The 14460-nt window shown below is 52.3% G+C and overlaps 1 protein-coding gene across 4 annotated transcripts in view; it reads right to left on the minus strand.

Annotated features, from left to right (window-relative positions):
* Positions 1–11167: 11167 nt before the first annotated feature.
* Positions 11168–14460, minus strand: part of ABCA3 (ATP binding cassette subfamily A member 3) — an 85395-nt gene continuing 82102 nt past the window's right edge. For all 4 annotated transcript variants that reach the window (XM_077828251.1, XM_077828247.1, XM_077828248.1 and 1 more), the window contains one exon: positions 11168–14419. In XM_077828251.1, the coding sequence (XP_077684377.1) occupies positions 14256–14419 (164 nt within the window). In that variant the 3' untranslated portion in view covers positions 11168–14255. The remainder of the gene's footprint in view (positions 14420–14460) is intronic.

The following is a 14460-nucleotide window of genomic DNA, read 5'->3' on the forward strand; positions in this document are numbered from 1 at the left end:
ATTTTTGGGAACAGATTGTAGAAAGTCGAGTGCATGTGTCCACACTAAGCACATTAATTCGGTGGTGTGCATCCACAGTACCATGGCAAGCGTCGACATTCCGAGCGGTGCACTGTGGGTAGCTATCCCACAGTTCCCGCAGTCCCCACTGCCCACTGGAATTCTGGGCTGAGCTCCCAATGCCTGATGGGGCCAAAAATTTGTTGTGGGTGGTTATGGGTAAATGTTGTCAATCAACCTTCCCTCCCTCCGTGAAAACAATGGCAGACAATCATTTCACGCTGTTTTCCCTGGATTGCCTGAGCAGACGCCATAGCACGGCAAGCATGGAGCCCGTTCAGCTCACCGCAGCAGTTATGACCATTGTAAACACCTCGTGCATTATTGTGCAGTTTACAGAGAACCAGCACCTGAAAAACCATGCAAGGAGGTGATGGCAGCGTGGTCATGAGGACATGAACACAGATTTCTCTAAAACCGTGGTCCCCAGAAATTTGGAGATCATGGTGTTACTGGGGCAGGCTTATGCCATGGAATGCTGATTCTGGGCCTGGGAAACAAGTACAGTGTGGTGGGACCGCGTAGTGTTGCAGGTCTGGGACGATTCCCAGTGGCTGCGAAACTTTTGCATGCGTAATGGCACTTTCATGGAACTTTGTGACTTGCTTTCCCCTGCCCTGAAGTGCAAGAATACCAAGATGAGAGCAGCCCTCACAGTTCACAAGCGAGTGGCAATAGCCCTGGGAATCAATTTGGAGTGGGCAAATCTACTGTGGGGGTTGCTGTGATGCAAGTAACCAACGCAATCATTGAGCTGTTGCTATCAAAGGTAGTGACTCTGGGAAACGTGCAGATCATACTAGATGGCTTTGCTGCAATAGGATTCCCTAACTGTGGTGGGGCTATCCCTATCTTGGGACCGGACCACCAGGCAGCCAGTACATAAACTGCAAGGGGTACTTTTCAATGGTGCTGCATGCACTGGTGGATCACAAGGGACATTTCACCAACATGGGATGGCCGGGAAAGGTTCATGACGCTCGTGTCTTCAGGAACTCTGGTCTGTTTAAACAGCTGCAGGAAGGGATTTACTTCCCAGACCAGAAAATAACCATTGGGGATGTTGAAATGCCTATAGTTATCCTTGGGGACCCAGCCTACCCCTTAGTGCCCTGGCTCATGAAGCCATACACAAGCACCCTGGACAGTAGTAAGGAGCTATTCAACTATAGGCTGAGCAAGTGCAGAATGGTGGTAGAATGTGCATTTGGATGTTTAAAGGGTCGCTGGCGCCGTTTACGGACTCACTCAGACCTCAGCGAAACCAATATTCCCATTGTTATTGCTGCTTGCTGTGTGCTCCACAATCTCTGTGAGAGTAAGGGGGAGACGTTTATGGCGGGGTGGGAGGTTGAGGCAAATCGCCTGGCCGCTGAATACGTGCAGCCAGACCCCAGGGCAGTTAGAAGAGCACAGCAGGAAGCGCTGCGCATCAAAGAAGCTTTGAAAACCAGTTTCATGACTGTCCAGGCTATGGTGTGACAGTTCTGTTTGTTTCTCCTTGATGAAAACCCACCCCCTTGGTTGACTCTAAATTTCCTGTAAGCCACACACCCTCCCCCCTTCGAACACAGCTTGCTTGCAAAGGAAATAAAGTCACTATCATTTAAAAAACATGTATTCTTTATTAACTGATTATAAAAATAAGGAGATAACTCACAAGGTAGCCTGGGTGGAGTGTGGGAGGAGGGTAGGAAAAGGCCACTTCAAAGCTTCTTGAATGACAGCCTTCTTTGCTTGGGCTGTCCCCTGGGGTGGAGCAGTTGGGTGCCCGGAGGCCTACCCCTCCCTACCCCCCCCCCCACGTTCTTGGGCATCTGGGTGAGGCAGCTATGGAACTTGGGGAGGAGGAAGGACGGTTAAACAGGGGCTGCAGTGGCAGTCTATGATCCTGCTATCATTCATGAACCTCCACCAGACGCCGGAGCATGTCTGTTTGATCCTGCATTATCCCCAGAGTTGCCTCATGCCTCCTCTGATCTTCCTGCCGCCACCTCTCCTCACGTTCATCTGCCGCTTTCCTGAACTCTGCTACTGTGTTCCTCCACGCATTCTGCTGAGCTCTGTCAGTGCCGGACGACTGCATAAGCTCAGAGAACATTTCATCGCGCGTGCGTTTTTTTTCGCCGCCTTATCTGAGGTAGCCTTTGGGACGGAGGAGGGAGGCTTGAAACATTTGCGGCTGCTGGAGGAAAAAAAGGGAGTGAAGATACATTTTACAGAACAATGACTATACTCCTTCACAGTGAACAACGCTATTCACATTACATAGCACATGTGATTTTGGTACAAGGTCGCATTTTGCATCTTATATTGAGTGCCTGTGGCTTTGGGGTTAGATCACACACTCAGTGCTGGACAACAGAATTCGGCTTGCAGGTGCCATGGTAAGCCATAGTCTGTAGGCTTCTGCAACCTTCATAATCAGCAGCACCCTCCTCTCCCATACCAAGCAAAGCATGTTGAGTTGGCCATTTAGTGCTGGGGTTTTCCTGTTAATGTGCAGTAGCAGAAACCAAATTACCGCCCCCCATCCAATTCTCTGGGATGATTGCTTTACTTCTTAATTAAATTCCCCTATTTCAACCAGGTTACCATGAATGATATCACTCTCCTCAGGATAACACAGAGAGATAAAGAACAGATGTTGCTTGAATGCCAGCAAACACCAGGACCATACACTGCCAGGCTTTGTCATCCAGTGATATCAGATTACTTGCTACTAGCATGGAGTGGTAAAGCGTCCTACCATGGAGGATGGAATAAGGCTGTTCTCCCCAGAAACCTTCTGCAAAGGCTTTTAGAGTACCTCCAGGAGTGCTTCATGGAGATGTCCCTGGAGGATTTCTGCTCCATCCCCAGACAGGTTAACAGACTTTTCCAGTAGCTGTACTGGCCACAAATGCATCTCAAGTCCTCAGGGCTACTTAATCATTAAAAAACGCTTGCTTTTATAACATGCATTATATTTAAAAAGGTCCACTCACCAGAGGTTCCTTCTCCGGCTTCGTTGGGTTAGGAGGGTATTTCAGTCACGGTGATAAAAAGATCCTGGCTGTCGGGGAGAATGGTGTGCTGTGTGCTCTCCTCAAGCTTGTCCTCCTCCTCCTCCTCCTCCTCATCTTCCCTGTCTGTAAAATCCTCAGGCATGGTGGAGAGTACCCCATCATCGGAGTCCACGGACAGGGGTGGGGTAGTGGTGGTGGCCCCCCCTAGAATTGCATGCAGCTCAGTGTAGAAGCAGCATGTCTGGGGCTCTGTCCCGGAGTGTTTGTTTGATTCTTTGGTTTTCTGGGATGCTTTTCTGAGCTCCTTAAGTTTCATGCAGCACTGTGTTGCATCCCTGCTGTAACCTCTGTCCCTCATGGCCTCTGAGATTTTTTTGAAATGTTTTGGCATTTCGTCTTTTGGAACGTAGTTCTGATAGCACAGATTCCTCTCCCCATACAGCGATCAGATCCAATACCTCCCATTCGGTCCATGCTGGAGCTCTTTTTCGATTCTGGGACTGCATGGTCACCTGTGCTGATGAGCTCGCCTGGCCAAATGGGAAATGAGATTCAAAAGTTCCCAGGGCTTTTCCTGTACACCTGGCCAGTGCATCTGAGTTCAGAGTGCTGTCCAGAGCGGTCACAATGGTGCACTGTGGGATAGCTCCCGGAGGCCAATACCTTCGAATTGCGTCCACACTAACCCTAATTTGAAACGGCAATGTCAATTTCAGCGCTAATCCCCTCATTGGGAAGGAGTACGGAAATCTGTTTTAAGAGCCCTTTATGTTGAAAAAAATGGCTTTGTTGTGTGACGGGTGCAGGGTTAATTTGATTTAACGCTGCTAAATCCAACAAACTCATAGTGTAGACCAGGCCTTAGATTGTTCCCTCTCTTCTTCGGCCTGTTGAGCTCTTTCCGTATCCTTTACAGTGGAGATTGCTAGCTGCTGACAACTTGCCCCTGCCGCTTGTGCCGTCCACATATCCCTTTCTGCCTTTACCTGCTCCAACTCCTGCTTCACTTGCGTAGTCTCAGAGTTATAATCGGCTTTAGCAGTTTGCCAAGCACAACGAATTTGCCACAACAACCGTGCCGCTACCCGATCCTTCGTCTTTGAATCCGGATGATAAGGCTCACAATATTTCTGGTACGTATCTTCCTCATCTACCATGGTGTCCCCTGATGAAACTGCCCCTGGGACCCATGGGTCAACACCTTGGAGTGTGCCCAAAGGAGGGGGGGGAATTTTGCCACCTTCCCCTCCTTTGTGGATCTGGGGGGGCTCTCCTCCTTTCTAAACAGCAGCATCAAGTCCAAAATCAGAAAGGGGGAGCAGGTGCCGCACGTACTCTCTACTCCGTGTTGCCCCTTCCCACTAGTGTACCCTATCGGTGGCTGCCCACATTCTCCACCACTAATGCTACCTTTGTTCCCTTAAAAAAAAAACAAAAAAACAACCTAGGGTCTCACTTGTATTTTTTTTTTATTACAATGCCACTGTTGGGTCAGACAGAAAAGGGAAGGAGCTTATTTATACACCACATTCATTCAGATTCACTGCATTCATACCCCCGTGTACCCACACACTTACACAGGCGGAGAGCTACCGGAGACAGCGTGGGAAGCCAAGAAGCCGAAGCGTGGTAGATCTGGTGTGTCCGTCTGCGATCACGGATAAGGGCTGGTGAGCAGCTCAAGGAGCAGCAGCTTGTGTGCATGGCTGCTTGCTTTTATTTTGGAACTGGGTGCTCCTGTCATGTACACTGGGTTTTTCTTCTGCAGAAGCCTTCCCAGTCCCTGTTCCTTTCATGCATCTTTTCTTTAGAGCACTCTGTGATTGCCTTCTCAGGGCAGATTATATCAGACACACCTGGCTCCTGGCTCTTTTCTCCTTGCAGTTCCTCTCTTCCCAGTCCCCCATACACTCCCTCGTTCACACCCTCTTATCTTCCACACACACACACTGCCTAGTTCACACTCTCTCTGACTGCGGGATGGGATATTACAAAGCTTGGCAGTTCATATAAGTGGTAACTTGAAAAGGTCGCAGAGCTTGCAAAGGTTACAAAACTTAAAAGGCTATGCTAACAGTAACTGAAGTTACAAAGTCTGCAACAAGGCTGCAGAATGTAATGATACGTGTTACAGATCTTACAATCGCATTTGAGCGGAGGCTTTACAGAACAGCTTCCCTTTAAGTGAACGGGTGGGACACACAGGGATCCCACTGCTGCTCTGAGCCAGCTGCTGCAGCAGCAGCCCATCAGTGACTCAGCCAGAGAGCACTGCCAATCCCACCACGCCTGCCAGCTCCCCGTGCAAAGAGCAGCACCGGCCCCACTGTGCCATCCAGGGCCCCAGGCAGAGATCAGCAGCACCCCACCAGCTAGGGCCAAGTTCCACAGGGCCGAGTGTATACAGCCCTGAGTGCAGACACCTCATTAACCAACTGTCCCTTCTCCATCACCTTGTGCATTTGGCCATCCAATGCTCCATTCCCAGCCTGGGCCTGGGAACAGCCTTGCTGTAGGCCTGAGAATAGGCTGGTGACTGCACAACCCAAGGGTGCATAGCCCAATGGCAGAACGTACCCCTGGGGAGGCTGCAGCCATCACACACTCATGTACACACCCTCTGTGCCCAGGGACAGTGCTGCCTAGTGATTAGTGCAGGGGGGGCTGGTAGCCAGGACCCCTGAGTTCTGTTCCCTTTGCTATGGCCCAGGCTCCCCCGCTGGGTAATGTGCTTAGCAGCCCTTGGCTGGCAGGCCCTGGCAATGCAAAGTACTAGATGGGCCAGGCCAGCCCCCAAGTGTGGCGCTAGCTGAGTGACTGGAAAATGCCAGTGCCCTAAGGGCTGACTGAGGGGTGCTGGCTCCCCACCAACCTGCTCTATGCAGCGGTGGCTGGCAGCCACAAGCCCCCTTGCTGGGCTCTCCCAGGGCCACCAGCGTGTTGGTGAGTGCTCTGAGCAGCATGAGTGAGGCTCCATATGGCAGAGCCCGCCGTAAGGGACACCATGGGGAAGCTCTAACTGCCCCCAGTGCAAGCCAAATGCTGTGGGCTGGCACACAGGGGGCTCTGTGATGGGGAGGAATCAGGCTGTGGAATAAGAAAAGGAGTCCTTGTGGCACCTTAGAGACTAACCAATTTATTTGAGCATGAGCTTTCGTGAGCTACAGCTCACTTCATCAGATGCATACCGTGGAAACTGCAGCAGACTTTATATATACACACAGAGAATATGAAACAATACCTCCTCCCACCCCACTGTCCTGCTGGTAATAGCTTATCTAAAGTGAGCAACAGGTTAGGCCATTTCCAGCACAAATCCAGGTTTTCTCACCCTCCACCCCCCGACACACCTCACCCTCCACCCTCCACCTCACCACACCACACGATCCATCGTCTACAGCCAAGCTCTGCGATACAACCGCATTTGCTCCAACCCCTCAGACAGAGACAAACACCTACAAGATCTCTGTCAAGCTTTCTAAAAGCAGGAGAGTGAATTTGTGTGGGGGGGTGGAGGGTGAGAAAACCTGGATTTGTGCTGGAAATGGCCTAACCTGTTGCTCACTTTAGATAAGCTATTACCAGCAGGACAGTGGGGTGGGAGGAGGTATTGTTTCATATTCTCTGTGTATATATAAAGTCTGCTGCAGTTTCCACGGTATGCATCTGATGAAGTGAGCTGTAGCTCACGAAAGCTCATGCTCAAATAAATTGGTTAGTCTCTAAGGTGCCACAAGGACTCCTTTTCTTTTTGCGAATACAGACTAACACGGCTGTTACTCTGAAAGCTGTGGAATAAGAGGCCAATGCCTCGGAGGGTCCCCTGCAGCCATGAGCCAAAGTGGTTTGTGGAGGCAAAGCCACCTAGCAGAGGGGAACCCTGTGGTTCAGCTTAGCAGATGTTTGCCTTTGGAAGAGACCTCACACCAGTCAATTACAGCCTCAAGAGCTGGACTCTAGACCCTGCTCTGCCTATGACCTGCTGTAAGGTCCTGGCCCTGTTGAGTCACCTCGTTACATCTCCAATTCCCCTCCCACTGTGTGGGGCTGGTCCATTGAGCCTGTTAGCTCCGGGGGAAGGGACTGGGTCCCCCTGTGCAGTGACAGCACCAGAAGACTGAGTGCAGACAGGGGCTCTGGCTACGGCTCTAACACACATAATGAGCCAACAGGAGAGGCAAGTGGGGAGCATTTTGCTTCCCTATTTTCTCACACCCAAATCTGCACTTTGATTCAGTGAATGAAACGATTCCTTGATACAAATCCAATGTCAGTCAACCCCCTTCCCGCTAATTATCCAATGCAGACCCCGTGGCCCAAATCCTCTCCAGGGCACCTTGGGCTGGGGAGGGGGATTGCACCTGAGGTCACTGAGTGCTCATGCTACCCCCATCAGAGCACACCGACACTGAGGACACTTCTACATCACAGACGTAAGTTACAGTCACTGCAGCAATTACTGTGGGTTTTCACATCCACACTGCTCTCCTTCTGGGACTGGTGCATGTCCTCACTAGGAATTCTTCCACTCACTTAAAAGGGGCAGCATGGGGGGCTGCCAGCTCCTGGGCTCTCCACTCTGTGTGCAGCTCCCCACTGCCTGGCAGCTACTTGGCTCCTGGCAGGGAGCTCTGCACCTGGAGCCCGGGTGGCAGCCAGGCTCCCAGCGGGGAATCTGAGGGGAGCAGGGCTCTAGCTGGAGCCTCCCACACACCCCAGGGTGACAGCCTGAGTTGTGAGCCAGGTGAAAGGTTGACAACAGGGAACTTACTAGCCTTTCTTGTCAATTTCACAGCTCCAGCAGGGACCCATGAAATTGACAAGAATGACAGCCAACAGCCCCTGTAAGTAAGGCAGCGTCTAGTCGCCCTAGCTACACCGCCATAAGCCCTACAAAATCTCTTGTGGAGGCGGAGTTATGTCAGTGTAGTAGGGCACTTACATAATTAGGTTGATATAAGCTGCCTTACATCAACCTACCTCTGTAGTGTAGACCGGGCCTGAGTCACTAAAACTCCCCGCTTCCACACTTTCTGGCTGGCGGGGGGACAACCAACAACACCGCCCAGCTGTTCACCCTGGGAGTTGCTCTTTACAGGCAAGTAATGGGAGGTGGCACTGGTAGGAAAATCCAGTTGATTTCTAAGATGGGACAAGCTTCACCGCTGCAGCTGACTGGCAAGCACACGGCCATCCAAGAGCAACAAGCCTTAGCACATGACATGGTCTCACGTCAACGCCTCCCTCCCACCACTACCGCTCGCCTCCTCTTTACAGTAGATTGGTTTCAAGCAAACCAATACAAAACCAGATCAAAATCAACAAGCGCAGAGAATGCCACAGGCAGGAAACAGACACATGGAAACTGGGCATCTGAGTGCTGAGAAACAGCGGGTGGTGGCAAGACATACAGCAGAGAGAGGCACCAGTTCCAGCTCTGGGGCTAACTCAAGCTGCAGTAGGCTTAGCTCCTGGCATTGGATCTCGTTATTATAGTTGGGCTCAATGCTCCAGAGACCTCTGGAGCTCTGCTTAACCCTATGCACTGTGAGCAGATCCACTGACCTCTGTGAGGCTGCACACCCTGCCTCAAATTAAGCCCAGCCATAAGCCTCTGCAGAATCAGGGGGCGTTCTTAAATAAGCAGGAGAAATCGTGACGGCACCAGGGGCTGACCATTCCAAGAACTGACTCGAAGGCAACGTTCTGCTGAGAACGGATCCTCAGCACTCACATGCCTGGGGGTGGTTTGGTTTTGTAACAAAAATAAGATCACAGCCATTTATTCAAACATTGAGCTTAAAAACATGCCGAACCTTTATTTTAACTGGTAACCTAACTTTTTTTCCAGGTCGGTTCCAGTTCAGCAGGCAGGACAAAATTAGGGTTCAGGTTCAGTTCCGGTTCCACTCCTGGGCTGGAGGGAGCTGAGCTGACAAGCTTGGGAAAATTGCCTTCCAGAAACAGACCTAACACACACGCTCCTACACACAGGTAACAGCTACGGCCTGCAGGTCACGCTGTGGGCACGAAGCAAGTGCTCAGGCTCCAGGTCTGTGTTTTGCAAAAAAAGGGAGGGGCGGGGGTATTTATTGCACTGGGCAAACATGATTCAAAAGGATTGAAAAAGGGAGATCCAGTTCCTTGAACTATGAAGGGCAGAATTGCTGTGTGGAGCTTTCTTGCTGCAGATGGGGAGGGGGTTAAAACTCAAAGCACATCAGAGACCCTTCCAAGAGCAAGCAAGGTAGGTTTGATGCAAAGCACAAACCAAGAGCAAATTGAAATGGAAAGGAGAGTGCTGGGGTACACAGACCCCAACCTGCTGAAGCCAGGCCTTGCACGTATGTTCTCTTTGGTTGAAATCGCACCCCACTGAAGTTTTGCCATTGACTGCAATCAGGGCAGGATTCCACTCCCAAATCCAGCTGGTGCTCTAGCTTACACTATGGAGACTTTTCAATAACGTAGGCTTTAGAATCTGATTTTGTGGCAAGTCAGCCCCACATGAAGCCAATGAATCCTGTATTTGCAACAAATGCATGGGGTCACCAGGATCCTGACAATTTCTTAGCCAACAGGCGCTGACAGGTCAGAGAAAATGCCCCTAGAATCATAAATTAGGGTTGGAAGAGACCTCAAGAGGTCATCTAGTCCAACCCCCTGCTCAAAGCAGGACCAACACCAACTAAATCATTCCAGCCAGGGCTTTGTCAAGCTCAGCCTTAAAAGTCTCTAAGGATGGAGATTCCACCGCCTCCCTAGCACCTCCCGGTGCTTCACCACCCTCTTAGTGAAATAGTGTTTCCTAATATCCAACCTAGACCTCCTGCACTGCAATTTGAGACCATTGCTCCTTGTTCTGCCATCTGCCACCCCTGAGAACAGTTGAGCTCCATCCTCTTTGGAACCCCCTTTCAGGTAATTGAAGGCTGCTATCAAATCCCCCCTCACTCTTCTCTTCTGCAAACTAAACACGCCCAGTTCCCTCAGCCTCTCCTTGTAAGTCATGTGCCCCAGCCCCGATCATTTTCCTTGCCCTCTGCTGGACTCTCTCCAATTTGTCCACATCCTTTCTGCAGTGGGGGGCCCAAAACTGGATGCAATACTGCAGGTGTGGCGTCACCAGTGCCGAATAGAGGGGAATAATCACTTCCCGCGATCTGCTGGCAATGCTCCTACTAATGCAGCCCAATATGCCGTTGGCCTTCTGGGCAACACGGGCACATTGCTCACTCGTATCCAGCTTTTCATCCACTGTAATCCCCAGGTCCTTCTATGCAGAACTGCTGCTTAGCCAGGCCAGAGATTTCCCCTACACAGTTGCAGTGACAATTTGCTGCCACTGTAGACAGCAGCCACTTCAGAGTCCCCTCTCAGCCATGTCACAGCACTGGGGGTTTAGGGACAGTGCCAAGGCAAAAAGCAAAGATCTTTAGTCTGAAACCTGTAAAGCTTGCACGGGAAAGCTGCCTGTCACAGACACACACTGCAATGTCAGACACCACACTGTAATCACATCTTTGCCCCCTGTTGTCCCACAGAATTTGGGACAGCCCCAGGGATTTTTGGGAGTGGGGTCGGAGAATAAAACAAGCAGTTTACTCCAGCAGGGCAAGGGTTAATCACAAAAACACACATGGGTTCCTGTCCACACCAGCAGTAATCGACCAGCCACTGGGAAACATTCTTTCCTGGCCTGATCCAGCTTCCACTCAAGTTTTCCCATGGACTTCAAGAGGAGCAGGATGGGGCCCTTCCTGCTTAGCGGTTGTACAACTGCAGGACAGCTGGATCGCCCAGCACCTGACTGGGCAGGTGCCCACCGTTTGCTGTATCAACTTAAGGACTTTGGGGTATCCAGGCCTCCCAGCCCATGGATCCCTTAGCACCAGCTCCCATTGATACTGCCATTGCAGTCAGGTTCAAGCGGGAGCAGGACTGGCCTTTGGTAGTGAGAGCTGCCGATTCACTGAATCTACTACATGTGCTCAGCACCCCCAGGGTTTGATGGGTCCAAAGCTTCCCCACTTTCCAGGCACCCGAGCCCTTGTGCGCACACCTGGCGAGTGAATAATAAAACTGACACATGCCCCAGGGAAGAGCCAGAGCCATTCTTAGTACAGTAACATGGTGCACCACCGTAGTAACATTAGGAGGAATGGAACAGAAAAGGGGCTGGTTACAGGAAAAAAAGTTAAACCTCCCCAATGACATGACCACTCAACCGGAATCTGCACCCCACCCCTAAATATTAGTTCCTTATGTGCAATTGCGTGTGTAGCTATAGTGCAATACCTCAGCTCTGCCCTGATCATGGAGCAGTCAGACAGACGGAGCTAGTCACCAGTATGGGAATCAGACTGGGACATAGGCAAAGGAGAGAGAACCGAGACACCCCAGACATATCACCAGCTGCTCCCGCAGCCTCTTCAGCGGGCGCTTCTACACAGGGACAGCTCTGCAAGCCGGAGAGCCCGATCCTGCCTGCTGTCACTGGTCACTTCCACGGCATGCTGCAGGATCGGGCCCACGGCAGGGTGAGGGACATGCAAGCTGAGCAGGGAGCGCAATGGTGCCCGCTGTGGGGGCAGTTTGCCATTGCTAGGGAGGTACCAAGGCAAGGCTGAGTGGAGAGGGGTCCCAGGCAGGACATATTTGGATCCAGAGGTCACCCACCTCCATGGAGTGCCTTCGAGAGAGAGCAGGGAGAGGGCCCCACACTGCCCCTCTACTAGAAGCACTGGTGTCAGACCAATCTGGGCTCCTATCGGAAGCCCTGCAGCCAGGGTGTTTGGATTCACTACGCCAGGGCAGCCCATTGTAAAAAAAAAAACACTGAAGGAACTAAAAGCATGTAGTCTTGCATGGCAACCACATGAACCGGTCCAGGGAATCCCACCTCCTTCTCCCAGCCCTCGGTTTGCCTCCGTCCCCTCTGCCATTTAGACTGTAAGCTCTTCAGGGCAGGGATGTGGCTATTCCTTGACCACCAAACGCCGTGCCCTGTCTGGGCGCTATGTAGAGGCCAGACTCACACCAGTTACGATCAGCATGTGGATCTGAACGAGCCAGAATCTGGCTTCCCTTGGAGGGAATGGGATACTGCCTCAGCTCACGACAGAGATCAGCCGTGCCCTGTACCCCACAGGGCGCTCTGCATGGAGGTTCCACTGAAGATCACACCGTGCCGCAGGTTGGGAACCACGACACGGGGTCTTCCACCAACAGGCAGCCTTTCAGGGGGCGGAGGAGGAGGAGCTTTTTCCCCTTTCAGTGGCATGTCCCTGGCCTCCCGGGGTGGTTTTTGGTGAGCTAGCTGGCAGCATACGCAGGGCTCAGTGCTGAGCTGATGCTCGTTGCAGCAGGTGCTGTGCAAGTCCGACAGGCAAATGCTGTGCCCGTTGGCACAGACAGGCCCATGCTGACCTCAGGGTGGGATCTGGGGTGGCCTGGAGCCTACTGAATAGGATCACCAGGGTTCCCTTGTTCCACACTAAGTCCTTACTGGGACAGTCTACCTGCACCCCCAGAATTTACTCTGTGGGGCATGTGCACTGGGGGAGGGGACACAGACAGATGGGAATATAATTTCACTGCCTTGGTCTGGACCATGCGTCAGGGAAGGTTCTCTCCAGCCACACCCACAGGGTCTATACTACAGCTCCAGAGCCAACCCTTCCCGGACAGCTCTGCAGCGCATCACCCACGAGTTGTGCCCACAGATCGCTCTCTAGGGTGCCCCTCTAGAACACAAGTGCTCGCTCTACGCGGGCTGCGGCCCCAGTGCTGAGCATGGCGGGTGTTTAACCCTGGAAGCCCAGAACAGTTGTTAAACGCTGGCCGTGAAGGATGTAAGTGCAGGCCATACAGTGAACTCAGAGCACCTGTGAGCGCATGCCGGCATGGCTCCTTCCCTTGTTAGCAGGCAGGATGGTCTCTGAAGGGGGCGACTGTTGTATCTGATAGCTGCTCCCTGGGCAGTGGGGGTCTCACATCCTCCCAACACAGAGCACGCCTTGTACTGACGGCTGTGCGCCAGGACAGCGTGCGATCACTGCAGCCCAGCTCAGTATGGAACGCAGCTCTCCCCGGTGTCAAGTCAGAACAGGACAGGCTGTTAGGAGGCTTAAAGAGAGAGTGAACAGCTCCATCCCCCTTAGCAGCCACTGGCCGCCCCACCCGGGGGTGGAATGGACGGAAGATTCATTGGCAGGGCCTGGCGCATGAACAGTGGCTTCTTTCCATCTAAACACCAAGGGCTCCCCTGGAGGATAATCCCCAACAGATCCCAACGACGCAAGTGAAGTGCTGGCTCTAAGCTACGTGACAGCGTCCCCTTAGATCCCAGCAAGCCCTGACGGAATACATTTCGACATGCGTGGGTCCCAAAGCCAGGTCCTTATGCCAGTGCATTTCTGGGTAGATGAGGCACGTGCAGGGATGTGGCACGTTGATGAGGGGACCCTCTGGAAAGGTGTCGGGAGAGTTCCTCCTGTTCTCAGCTACGACACAAACCTGTCTCATGCTGCTGCCAACGTGGAACGAAGCAGCTCTCCAGAAGGATGCACGGGGCCTGCTCCTGCTCCTTGTAAAGCCAGAGAGACTCTGCCTACAACTGCAAAGAGCAGGATCAGGTGCCCACCTCTGTGCTGGTGCCCCCTTCCCCTGCATTTTGATGCCGTGTCTATGGATGGGAGTGAACGCTGAGCAGTGACGGTCTCTCACACTCAGGAGGGTGCTGCCAGCGCCCCACACAGACGCGTGCAAGGATCGGTGACAAGGACACCCGCCCCCGATCATTCGATACAAGGATTCCCCCCTTCGATGGAGCAGAGCAGCCGTGGTGTAGAGATGAACCCTGGACTCCAGTGGCTCGGTAGTTCCCTTGGCTGCTCCCCCGTCGCTGAGCACCGTCCTCTCTTCGGCTGGTTTAAAGATGGGAAGGGGGGAGTAAAATTCTGAAGTTTCCCCAAAAGGCAGAAGTTGGAGACCTTCTTCACCGCCTGTGCTTCGCACACCCCCCATCCCATGCTCCTTGTGACCCCTGCACTGAGGAGCAGACAGGATGCCTCCTCCCCCCACCCCAACACACCCTGGTCAAAACTTTCTGACATTTATACATTATTTAAGACACGCTGATAATATAAATTACTGTCTCTATATATACTATGTATAGGCAGCAGGTCAGTCCAGGAGGGGGGCCGGTGGGTCTCTGTTCATTTCCCTCGCTCCTCTGTGCAGTGCTGGAAGCGGGTGAAGCTCATGAAGACCTGCTCCAGGGAGATCTGGCTGACAGAATAATCCTCCACGTGGAACTTCTCTTTGGCTCTCTCCAGCGCCCCGAAGACCTGAGGGGAAGGCACAAGAGGCCGGGTGACTCCACGTGGTT

Source organism: Eretmochelys imbricata, chromosome 10 (genome assembly GCF_965152235.1).
Source record: "Eretmochelys imbricata isolate rEreImb1 chromosome 10, rEreImb1.hap1, whole genome shotgun sequence".
Lineage (NCBI taxonomy): Eukaryota > Metazoa > Chordata > Testudines > Cheloniidae > Eretmochelys > Eretmochelys imbricata.